Genomic DNA, 13,453 nt, shown 5'->3' with positions numbered 1-13,453 from the left:
AAATGTCCTTTGCCAAGGCTCAGACTTGACACAAATCATCCTACCCATGAAATTCAAACAGAATAAATCTCCCACGTACAGAACATAGCTGGGTTCTGCCTTACAGGAACTGAATGTTGCTGCAAAGTCTGACTATAAGGTCATGTTTGTAAGATCAGCTTGTTGTGAATGTCTGTGATCAAAGGCTGCCACGGAGCAGCCCTCCCCACACTGCAGGGCTGTGGAAACGTGCAGGGAAATGTTCTCCAGCTAGCAGAAGCTTTGATTTATAAATTGTGATGTTTCCACCTGCTCCTGAAGGAACAGAGCTGCCTGCTGGGCTAGGCAGGCCCATGAGAAGGGCAGTTTCTGAAGCAGGCTGGGGGACCCTGAGTGCTGTTCCCACAATCACTCGTGGCAGCTGGGAGCACAACCAGCTTGTCACTGGAGACAGGAATGGGAGGTTTGCAGGGTGCCATGGGGAAGCACAGTGTGAATGTGCTTTTTACTGATTTGGATTGGAGGAGGATCCTACACCAGTTTCTCCTGTGGAGCCAAGAAAAGTGCAAGCTACAGCCAGAGCTCACCTTCCCATTCCTGCAGCACTGGAGCTCTGCTCCACTGGGCCAGCTCACACAGGCAGACAAAGGGAAGGCTGTGATAATCAGAGACTGCCTCATTCCAAGGGGATCCATGAGCTGTAGCTGAAGAACCACTCCCAAACATGACTGGGATTTAGGGGCTGGAGCATGGTGAATTGGAAGGACCATCTGCTCAACCCCAGTTTTCTTTAAGTTAAGCTCACCCCTGCCCCACAATTCGCTCAGGATTTCAGTACGCAAGGAAACATCAACAGCCAGAGTCTGTCTTTCATCCCACACACACAGTGCCCAAATGGCTGGGAAAGCCTGGGGAAGTCACTGCTCCATGGTGAATTCCTCACATCTCCTCCCCAGCCCTGCAGGGCATGCAGACATTCCAGACACCCTTCCCACCCTCACTTTGCTCTTATGGATAGGACATACCTACTCCCACAGCACCCCAGGAGCACCAGACTGACTTAAGATACTTGAGATCCCAGCAATTCCAAACATGTGGATATTTGCTCCTGTCCAACAACTCTGTCATTTTTAGCATCTGTTCACAGCTTAAAACCTTGAGCTGGTTTTTTAGTGTAAAGTTTCCTCAGCATTCCCACCCCTGACTTGGCATTACACTGAGCCTGCTCATGTAAGTAATTTCATTTAGGAGCTGACATTTGAGGAAGGCCGCACCTCATCCCAGGAGCAGACTGTGTGCTGCACTCTAGGATCTGACACCTCATTTCCTTGGGCAAGCACCCCAATTGGTGGAGCTCACAAGGCCAGTTTGAGAACAGCAGGGCATACAGATGCTGGAGATGCTATGGCACATGCAGCCCTGCTGTCAGACCCCACTGCTTGTCCTCCCTGTTTGTGCTTGCTGTCCCGTTTTCTGGTCCCACATACCTTGCTCTCAGCCAGTACCAGGTTCATGATTTTGCAGCTGGGAAAAGAAGAATAAAACTTTACCCTTTGTGGCTTCACACAGAGTTTTGCTTCATGCTGACATTGAAGAGTGGGTCCCTGTGCTGGTGCCTTGTCACTGGCAAGTGCCTGTTCCTGCCCTCTCAGCAAGGACAACAGAGTGGGGTGCTCAGGGCTGCTCCAGACACCCATCCTGTTTCACTGACTTGGCAAGTTCTCACCCAGGAGCCCAACCACCACAGCAACCAGTGCACAGACTCAGCCCATCCCAAATACCACACCAAAGAGGTCCAGGCTAACCTGCCACACACATCTGTTTTGGCTTCTGATACCTGGCAGCTGGGACTACAGGAGCACATCCAGGAACACTGGTCACCTCAGGAGACCCTGGACAACTCAGCTGTGCTACAAGTGCTCAGATTTGCACAGCTACACAAGCAAGACACTTGCCACACTGTACAAATAACCTGACTGGCCTCATTCCACCTGTGGGTTTCTAATGACACCCACCATCTGAGTATCATATTGCCAAGTACTCCCTTGACATGTTTCCATTTAAATAGCATTTAACTCCTTAAGGGCATTGGACCAGCAGATGTGAAGCCAAAGATGCTCACATACAGATGAACAGATCCCAGCATGAGCAATAGCAGCAGATCAAGGTTGTGCAGTCTCCTCTGAGCCTTTCCCTCTCTGGAGTTAATTCCTTTGGGAAACCCATTAATTCCCTCTCAGCTCTGCAGAGAAGAATTATGACAAATGCTGAGCACAGGATTTTGACTGTTGCTTTCTCTGCCACAGCCTAAAATTCAAAGTCATTTCACATCAGCTCAAGAACAGACAGTTCCAGTGAATGTTTTTCAATTATTTATCTTTAACTCATGACTGTAAGAGACCCTGATAGTTTGAGAATAAAGAAGATACTTGAAGGTACTGTAAGCCAACCATAACATGATCAAATTTAACAACTTGCTTTTTGAATTTGCTTTAACTTCAGTAAAAGTCTAAATGCAATGTCAAGGCTTCAGTGGCTGCAGATGGTACATGACATGCCCAGATAATATGCTCCTCCATATTACAGGCCAGCTCAGTGGATGAACCACCACGAAGACAGAAAATTGAACAAGAAATTCAAGCACCTTCAATCATACAATCAGATGAATCTGTGAAAAGCCTGTGGCCTGGGAACTCAGCTAGGTCATATAGCTGCACCTCAGTTTGGTGCTCATGATGAAGCCCACTGCTGGGTACCACACATCAGGAGCACCACCATGGCAGGTTGCATCTCCCAGTCCTGCTTTTCTGACCAGGGTCTGTGCCAGCTCTGCTGTGATGACAGTAAATTAAATCACCCTGCCCACATCAAGCCATTCCCCTGCTTACCAATCATGGGCATCCCTAGGTTTTGGTATGGGCACTCCAGGCTGCCTCCTTGTGTCCTCCCAAAGATAGCAGAGTAAATGGCTATCACCATGCTCTTCTTACAGCTCAGCCTCAGCTTGTCATCTTCGCAGGCTACTTTACTCTTGTATTCATCTGGAAGCAAACAAACACTTAATTACTCAGCTGATCCAGGGTGGGCCCTGGGGTGCACCTCAGCTTCCAGCACAACCCCAGCCTTAGCACAACCCCAGCCTTAGCACTGCATTTGCTACAGGAGCACTGATCTCTCCCATCACACATTTCCTCTGTGGCATTATCAACATATTTAAAAATGTATTTTAACCCAGTACATGTCTGTTCTGTTAAATAGCCTGTATTTTCATTTTGCAGACAGATAAGTGAAGAGGCATGGCTTTTGAATGTTTTCTACACAGTAATATGGCAAAGGAAGGTAAAAGCCCATCTTTAGGAACCTATCACATCCATGAAGCAGCCCTTTATGTGCCAGGCATTTATTCTATATCACAGCAGCTCAAATGCAAACTTAATCATGCTCCATGGCTTTTTATTTCACAGCAGTTCTTCCATGGCAGATCAAATAGAACCTATACTAAATTTAATAATTATAGAAGCTGCTCCTGCCTGTTGCAAACACAGATACGCAGAAGCTTGTCTCCAAATCCTTCTTGAAATGGGCACTCTTGCTCCTGTAAAGCTGGTACACACAGAACAATCACTCAGTTTACATCTCTCTAGGAGACTGGATGGTCATTTCATTAGAAATCACATGTCATTCCCTTGTCTTTACCATTATTATTTGGACTATGGGAACCTCTAGAGGTCCCAACCTAGAACAGGCCCTTCACATGTGTGCCTGCCAACATACCACAGAAAACAAAAACTGTTTTGAAAAGCTGAGTTTTTACAGCAAGACTTTACATGTATCAAAGAAAGAGGCTAAGACAATGCAAGTGGCATAAAGAGACTAAAACAACTGAAGTGGCTTGTCTATGGACACCCCAGGCAACTCAGGACACAGACAGGAATATAACCTCAACTTTCTCAGCCTCTGTAGAGTGATGTTCCACTTCCTCATGTTATTTACCATTTGAAATGTAACCACAACAGCATCCAGATTGCTAAATGGGAAGGGTTTGTGCCCATGGTAAAATCCCAGGCCAGATCAGTCATTTTCTCTTGAATGCCTCTACTTGTACCAGGTCAAAGTGGTGCCATGGTGCACATGAGCATCATCCAGTGCCTGGGGCTGCCCCTGGCCCTGTGTCACTTACTAGCACAGACATGATTTTTGTCCTTCCCTTACATGGTTCTCTGTGTCTAATATCACACAAACACACACACACATATATCTATATATATCTATGTATATTTAAATATATATATATATGAGAATTTATGCAAAGTCCATATGCATAAAACCACTCAGCAACTGAGAACACTAGCTAATAATTGGTTTATAAGTTAATACTTAAATCTTTAGACCATGGCATTCAGCACTTAACGTTACATTTTTTACTGTATTGTAACTCTAGGTTCAGGAATAATTTTTCCTTATTAGAGACCGAGGGTGATCCTTCCAAGCTGAATCATAGAAGAATTTAGGTTGGAGGACTTTTCAGGAGGTCATCTGGTCTAATCCATGTTCAAAGAAGGGCTAATTTCTACCTTAGATTAGATTTTTTCAGAAGAAACTGTATGGAGAAAACATGTATTATACCAAAACAGGGGCATGCTGATTTAAAAGAAACATCTGAGAACAAAATGACTTTTCATGCTCAACTTGAAAATTCCTCCTTGAAGCCAAAAGATAGCCTCCTCAAAATAGCCAATTACCTGGTGATGAGAGCATCAACTGGAATGTGAAAACTCTGTTCTGAACCTTCAGTCCAGCTGAGAAACTTAACCTCAGACCCTATTCCAGTACAAAATTTTCCTTCAGACTTTGCAGCCTTTTTACATAAGTCTCTGAACATTTCTAGTGTTTATCCTACTGCAGAGAAACTTTCAAACCGCTAAAATATGTAGTGAATGTGAAAACACTTTCTGATCCACCTCTCTAGATGAAGACACAATTAAGGTCTCACTCTTTCATGGGTGAGTCTGTTAAAGAGCAAACATCCCTCAGCAGCAGCCACAGGGATAAACCCACAACCACTGAGTATATCAAGCAGTGGCTGAAATCAGAAAGAGAAGTTTGCACCTTCAGAGTAAGTAAAGAGAGAGAAAACTCATTCACCTGTGAAAAATTAATGCTAAACTTTATAGTGTCAGGTTAATTGTTGGACTTGATGATTTTAGAGGGCTTTTCTGATCCAAATAGTTCTATTATTCTATATCCATTTTATCTATGTAGGTATTCTATCCAAAATCACCATGAAAGCATCTGAAAGATACACTCAACACACCAAGAGGTTTCATCTTCACTTATAATTGTCTCCCACAGGAGACAATTTTGTTTCTTCTGTGAAGGAAATTAATCAAAGCTTTAACCTTCCTATACAGTAGAAAACGTAACAGAGTATAATAAAACTTTATCCACTTAACAGAATTTATTTTTTCCTTAGTGAAAATACTCGGATTCAAGCTAAAAGCACAAAGACACAAACTCTCCAATAAGACAAGTTATACAAAATTTATGTTAAACCACTGTCACAGGAAAGAATACTTGTGTCTGGTTGAAGTGGTTGAAAAATGAAACAGGTGATTAAGTTTAGAAAAATAAAAATTTTGAAGTCTCTAATGAGAGGGTCCACTGTGAATGTCTCATTTCTTACAGGCACTAACTCAATTTCACCTTTCAATTTGGTTATTATTAGTTACATCTCCCAATTAACAAGTATAACTGCTTAACCACACATCCTATGGTCTCATTTAAGGTCATTAGAATATTTATTAAATTCTGCTGACCATTCAAAGTCAGGGCTTGTCATTTGGAAATTTGCCTGGGATTTAAAAACAGAGAATATTTCATTCAGCACAGTAAACACTGGGATGGACAGATATCCACACCTTTGCTGAAGATCTGTCCAGCAGTCCTGAGACAATCAACAACTTGCTCCAGTTCCTAAAGGGGCTACAAGAGATCTGGAGAGGGACTTTTCAAAAGGACATGTAGTGAAAGGACAAGGGGAAATCACCTTAAGCTGGAGGAAAGCAGGTTTACATTGGATGTTAGGAAAAAAAACATTTCGTATGAGGGTAGTAAGGGACTGGAATTGAGAAGCTGTGGCTGCCCCATCCCTGGAAGTGCTCAAGGCCAGGCTGCATAGGGCTGTAGCAATCTGGGATAGTGGAAGGTGTCTCTGATGATAGCGAGTTGGAATGAGATGGTCTTTAAAGTCCTTTCCAACCCAAACTATTCTGTGATTCCATGATCCTATGAACAACAAGACACTGCCTGTCACACTCACAGTTCTTATCCTCATAGCCACCCTTGGAAGTCCTGTTTGGGGCTTTTGGGGAAAGTTGCCTGGTGGAAAGCTCAAGAAATCAGGCTGGGGAGGTGAACCGAGTCCACATTCCTTTGGAACAAGGGGAGCATGTGGGTGATGTGTTCCTGGCACACTGCAGTGTGGAATAAGAGGGTTGTGCCACCTGAAACAGGTGTCACCTCACAGTCACTGAATTTCTGCTCCAGGAAACACCTCCTGGAGCTGCCAGTTCCCAAGGCTGTGGCTGAGACCACACTGACTAGGGTTGCATCACTTGGGCAGGCACAGAGAGAAGACACTCCTTTGTTAAAAGAAAGGAAAAAAAGAAAGCATGAAATGCACAGTAGCACTTCAGTCTCCCGAAAGGTTCCCTTAAGCTTGACCACTGGAAAACAGGGAGCCTCTGTATTTCTGGGCAACCTGATAGAAATCTGCATAAACAAACAGATAGGAAGTAATGCAGTGGAGAACACAAGTCCCTGAAAGTATTTTGTACTTCACAGCATTCTCACCTCCATTTTAGCCAGGATGAACCCAAGTCAGACACTCAAGGCTCCCAGGCACTGGATGACAGTAAGGACTTTGACTGATATTTAAAAAATACAGAGCTAAGCATCATCCATATATTTACTGGTACTTCACCCCATGATAGCCTTACATAAATATTGAAAAGAAGCGAGGCAGCGTAAGTGACATAAGAGAGCTGGGACTGGGAACAAAAATGCATTTTTCTCTCTCACTCTCCCAAGCAGAACTGACCTCCTACAGATCACTCACAATCTGGTCCTAAGCCTGCTCTAACTGTTACAGTCTGGATATAATTCAGGCCAAATGCAAACATTTGTATTAGTGGGTTTCATGTTTCACCCTGAAAAATTAAACACGCTTAAATGGCCTCGGAAAGGTGGCAGTGATATTCAGCAAATGGCTTACTCCACTCTAATCCCCCATGCAGTCATTTGTAGGGCAACAGAGATTTACCATGATTAAGATATTTGCTAAGGATAATATCCCTTTTATTACTGCCTGGTTTCAGAGACACTGGCTTAAATATAACTCAGTAGAGAGAGCCCAAGGAGGGAACAGCTGCAGGCTTTTCTAGACACATTTTTAAAGGTCATTATATGACACAATTGTAACTTAGCTCGGACAATTACAGGAAAACAATTATAAATGTTTCTAATTGAAAAATGGTCTCTCTCAAAGAGTAAAGCCAATAAGAAGACCTTTAGTAATTATTGGATGTGTACAATAAAATTAACCTGCATGACCATTAGCAATTACATTTATACAGTATCTTAAGAATGCTTTCACTTATGGCTCACAAGAGTTTTCTGATTTATCTTGATTTGGAAGCTCAAAACTAAATGTCAGTTGCCTCAATCTCTGTGAGACCTTAGACATAAAAGCTCCTAAAGATATTTTGCTTCTAACAAAATGATGAAATGTATCAATGCCAGAGGTTCACCTTGCCTAAAATTATATTTTTGAACAGAACTTGTGGAAAAAATTACGAAATTTGCTATTCAAAGTATTCATACTTCACTTAATCAGTGCATAATAGCTGACCCTATTTCTCAGATCAAAGAGCTGGAAATACATGTAAAGAGAAATCGGTTTTCTTCACAAAATCCTAAAGGATTAAAATCATAGAATTGAGGATCTGAGAAAAGAAAGGGAATTTGTAGGAAACAGACATGCTTTTCCACAATTCCTTATGAAGTCAGGATCGTTTCCCATAGAAGACCTTCTTATATAGGTTATAACTGTTAAATTAACATGTCTGCACCCAAGATGTCATTTCAGAACCAAACTGGACACCATCTTAGCCACTAATTTCTCTTTAACCCAATTTTTGCCTTGCTCACATTCATCCCAGCTTTGTTATATGTTCCTCTTCATGCCATCCAAAACAAAGAACATTTTTTATGCCTTGAAACTCGTAACTCTTCATTATATCCACCCATTTCATCATCACCTAATTCCCTTCAGCTGACAAATGACTATATTTAGCTGCTGGATGGTGTTTTATGCTAGTCTGTGAAAAAGGGTATAGGGAGAAGCCACAAGTAATGGTGGGCACACCTCCAATGTTTCGTGTCACTCTTTCCTCTTCCAGCTCCTACTGCACCTGTCAGGCATGGATTGATTGTAAATGGAACAGCTGAGATGCACAAGTGGAATACACAACCTTTTAGCACCAGTTGAAATTCAACAAACTTTTATTATGGACACTGGAAACCATCTCCAGATAACAAAGATGGTGATAATGCATGTGGTGAGATTTTGGTGATTTCAGCACATGTCTGGGCAGAACACTTACAATGCAAAAGTCACCACATAGCAATTTTTTGTGTTAGCCTAAAGAGAGAAGTCAAAATGAGGGTTAACCATGGAAATTTGAACTTTTTACTGTGGATGTAGTCACTCCAGACCATAATTCACTGAGTCACTGAGGACAGAAAGCACCTCTGGAGAACATCTGGGCCAACCCCCATGTTCAGATCAGAGTCAACTGGAGCAGCAGGTGGCTGAGGGCCATATCCCTTCAAGCTTTTAACATCTGCAAGGATTGAGACTTCACAACTTCCTTGGGCAAGTTGTTCCAGCAATCCTGTCATGTGAGAGATGAGTAGGGTGAGAACCTGTTTCCATCTCTTCTGTGGGAACTGGAAAAATGAGTTTCCAAGACAGTAAACCTATTTAAAAAAATAGGACAGACACCTCTAAGCAGCATCCTTGAATAAGAGTGCTGTGCACAGGACTGCCCATGAACAACTCATCCTGGAGATATCCATCCAGTACCCTTCCTAGTAATCTGTGACCCCTGTTTTTATATTTTCTTTTTCTCCACAATCAGCTAATTTCCAGGAACTTTTGTAAGATATAGAGAATACTTTTAGGGTTAAGTAGAACGAAGTCCATCTCAAAATTAAAATAAGGGAGTGCATCTCAAAGCAGTGAGAGCAAAAGTGCCTTGGACAGCACTCACTGCTACTACACCCTACAGAGAAGAAGACAATTGTATTAAAGAGTATTTTCCAGTAGATGCACCACTTCAAAGCTTCTCCTCGTGCTTCTGTTCCTGTGTTATATATTTACTTATTTTTCATTTGAAGAAAGCATTTATTATTCCAGTATTTTATCCTCTTTTGCGCTTTGAAAGATATAAGCAGGTTCTGGCCTTCAAGATCCTGAATGTAAATCATAGATTCATAGATTCCTAAAATGGTTTGGCTTGGAAGAGACCTTAAAGATCATCCCATTCCAACCCCCTGTCATGGGCAGGGACATCTTCCACTATCCCAAGTTGCACCAAGCTCCATCCAACCTGGCCTTGAACACTTCCAGCAATGGGGCAGCCACAGCTTCTGTGGACAACCTGTGCCAGTGTCTCGACACACTCAGTGTGAAAGATTTCCCCCTAATATCCAGTCTGAGTCTACCCTCCTTTAAAGGGTAGATTTAGATTAGGTATGTGGTTTAAAGCCATTCCCCCTCATCTTTTCAGGGGACAGTCAACAAAGATCAGAAGTTTCTTCCAATGACAAAAATCCTTCTATTAGACCATTTCACATTGCTATGGCTCCTTTCTTTTCTGTTTTCTTCTAATTTTACTTATGACATGCACTTCATATCCTGATTTCCAGACTTCTTCCTATTCCATGTGACCTTGCTACTAATAAGAGCTTTCTGTTCTTATCAGGATTTCAATAAATCCATATCAATCCAGTCAGCATTCCCTTAGGCAGGGTTAGGTGGAGAAAACTTTCCAGGACAAAAAAGTCTCCAGAGCCCCTGAGTACAGCTTTCGCTATCACTCCCCCACAAGCATTTTACTGTGGGCTACCTGGTGACTCCTTCATTTCAAAGGAATCTAAAAAGGATTTTACCTTTAATTTGGAGCATTAAAAAAAGTCAGTGTCACAAATTCATATATTTGCATGCAAATATCTTTTAACATTATTTCAGTTCAATTTTCCCTTGAGAAAATTTTTGTGAAGATGGTCTCATTTAATTTTTAAGAACTGAAGTTTGCCACCCTCAGCAGCCTGGCATGCACCACTTACTTCTACAGGAGATAATCTGAAACTCTGAAGGATACAATTCAGATGACAGTCCAGAATTACATTAAATAGGCAGCCTGCCAACTCCAAAAGTACCCTGAAAACTCAAGAGTGCCACGTTTTGGAGGTCTGAAACCCTTTCGACTAGTAAGAAGATTGGTCTTTGCAAACGACCTTGTCAGATTCCTTTAAAATTACACTCCTGATGCACCTATCCAATTTGCAGTGTTTAAAAGGCACCTCTCCCCACTGTCACTTTCATTAGTCTGAAGTAGTTGTCCTTTTATATTCTGCTGTGAAAAGGCTGGCAGTGCTGCAAATTAGCTGCTACATTTCATTTCCAAAGTAGAGTTCAGATGCTCCTAGTTGCACTTCCTGTTGGACAAAGAGAGGTATATGGTTATCTAAGGAGAAAAAAAAAAAAGTCAAAAAACCAAAACATATGCACTAGACTATGAGATAAGAGTTTAAAATAACACCTGGGAGCCCAGGACAAATTTAATTCTCTTCCTATTTCTTCCATTACTGAAATTGGGCTGATTTTCTGAAGTAGCTATGGCTTACTGGTGCTCTGCTGCCTCACCATTTTTTAGTCCTGATTCCGAAGACCTGCTGGCTAAGGTTTGGTGAGATTTGACAGAAACATTGAGATGACAAATGTAGTGAAGTCCCTGCACATTTTTTAAGAACTGGTAGCCAATTTCAGAAGAGAGCCAAACCAGTGCCAAAGCTGGTTGTAAGCATTGCACTGTCCCACCAGTCAACCAGCATGGATTTATGACCTGTAAACCAGCCAACTAATAAACTGTAAACTTGGCCAGCTATCATGGACTTAAATCAGGACTAGCAGCACTACAGGAGAAAACATGGGAAGCACAGCCAAGATTATGTACTCCAATGAAAAGATGAGAGAGATGCACTAAGGAAAAGTAGCTTAAAGATATAATAGGAAAAAGACTTCATTAGCACCACTGCTCACAGCAGTTTTGTTTTGCTTTTCCAGTGATTGTAGAAATCTGGAGTAATGCTGCTAAAGTTATTAGTAAAATATTAGTCTAATATCATTAAAACAGTCTTGTCCAGACATTAAAATAATGGTGATAATAATTCTGACACAGGAACATTAAAAGATACCTGATTGATATTTTTACATATAACTCACTGGGTTGCCTAGAGCATACAATATGGCAAAATGCAGTCTACTAGATTAAAAGCCAGTTCACTACTGTTCTAAACAATTAACTACACAGTATTCCCTCAATGGCTTTGCCTAAGAAAAAAAATGTAGCTGAGAAGTATACAATAATCAAATTTCCAAAATTCCTCATGGATGCTTTAGAGGTCCCAGTTCACAGATACATGAATAGGTAACAACCTCCAGTGCCTTTGAAGTAGTCAGAAAAATCAGTGTGCAAGTTAGAAGAGCTTGATACACCATTAGTATGATAAAACACTGAAAATATCAGGAGATACCTGTTTTAAAAATGTGTAGTTAATTTGCAAACCAAGTGTAGAACAGATATTGAAAAATAATAAGGAAATGCACAGTAATGGAAAGAGTTTATTACCATGACAGTATCCCAGAGAAGATTTACTTTTCTCTGCCTTTTTTCTTTTGCCTTTTTTTTTTCCCTAAAAGACATTTATTTAAGGAGAACAATTGGTCTATATTTTCAGTCTTGAATAAGTCCATATATAGGACCTCCTGAAGAAGTGCTGTATAAATTTACTTCTCTATGAGTCCTACAGTCACAGTTTAATCTGTGGAGACAATATAACAGATCCAAACTTCCACAAAAGTTAACTTTTGCAGCATCACAGTTTGCTTTTAAGAATATGGTTTCTGGGGCACACTTCTCATCTCAGCTCTTCACCAGGGCACCAGAAAATCTTGAAATCTGTTGTTCAGAGCTTGCAAACCTCTACCACAGTAGAACTGTGCTGGGATTTAGACTTATGGGCTCTGTTTTTCACAACTTGGTTTCCCTCTGTTCCGGTTAATTACTCCAAGGACACTCCTGGATCTTCTGAGAAGACTCTCTGATCACTTTGCCCCTGCCAGCAGCCAAAGCCATTTCTGACACCTGCAGGACCAGCCACCACACAGTCTCTGCCCTCAGCACAGAACGGCACCACAGGTGCCACTGTGCCCAAGGATGGGCTGGATCTCCTGAGGAACATGGGGAGCTCCTCCTGGCACTGCTGTGAACTCACCTATCCCAGCACTGAAAGTCTAATCCTTCCTTTTCCTTCACTTAAAATTCATGGCTTAAAAAAGGGTACTGTGATCCCTGGTTTGTTGGGGGGGTTTTCCCGACCCACAGAAAACTTAAATTACAATGGACAAAGAGGATCTGTAAAAGTGACAGCTCTGGCATTTATACAATTCAGGCAGATTTCAGAATTTGTCTTTTTTAGTGGTTCACATCTGGATACCAGAGACCTGATCCAGCAAAGGGAATCCTTACATTTACATAGTGGGAAACAACACAATTTTCACTGCCTCCTTATTATGTCAGTCAGGGCTGACTGATTATGTTTGAAAGAAAAATGGGATTTTTTTTAACTCTCCAATGTCCAGCAGCAGTTTAATTCTCTGCAGGAGCAGGAAATTATGATTATAATAAAAATACTGTAATATAATAACATTTGTGATAATATAATATTTTCATTTATTATATTAGTTAATATATTGTATTAATATTGCAATCATATTTATAATTAAACTGACAACAATCTCTGTCAGCATTTGCTGACACTGGAATCACATATTCCTGTTAATCCTCCTCCTGGCAGTCGAGTGATTAATGTGCTACAGAGATAGGGCTATTTGACAGCTCCTGAAAATCTCTGTGCATCAACAGCTTAAAACAATATTAATCATTAGCATTACAATTTCTCTGGCCACAATTGTGGGCTGATAGATCTGTCCTCTGTTATTTACAACATTCCTTTATTTACACCTTTTTATCACCACAGCGGTTGCTGCCTGAGGTTTTATTGCCCTTATAAATTTCCACTCCCTGCATCACCTTAACAGTTTTGAAATAATGCAGACAGGCAAGAA

The 13,453-nt window shown here is 41.4% G+C and overlaps 1 protein-coding gene across 2 annotated transcripts in view; it reads right to left on the bottom strand.

Moving 5' to 3' along the window:
- The window catches only part of EVA1A (eva-1 homolog A, regulator of programmed cell death), a 203,374-nt gene that overhangs the window by 115,141 nt on the left and 74,780 nt on the right, over positions 1 to 13,453 (bottom strand). For both annotated transcript variants that reach the window (XM_041480873.1, XM_041480874.1), the window contains exon 4: positions 2,868 to 3,020. In XM_041480873.1, coding sequence (XP_041336807.1) covers positions 2,868 to 3,020 — 153 coding nt within the window. The remainder of the gene's footprint in view (positions 1 to 2,867; positions 3,021 to 13,453) is intronic.

This window comes from Pyrgilauda ruficollis, unplaced genomic scaffold (genome assembly GCF_017590135.1).
Source record: "Pyrgilauda ruficollis isolate IOZ18807 unplaced genomic scaffold, ASM1759013v1 scaffold54, whole genome shotgun sequence".
Lineage (NCBI taxonomy): Eukaryota > Metazoa > Chordata > Aves > Passeriformes > Passeridae > Pyrgilauda > Pyrgilauda ruficollis.
This window is presented reverse-complemented; position numbering and strand designations above follow the sequence as displayed.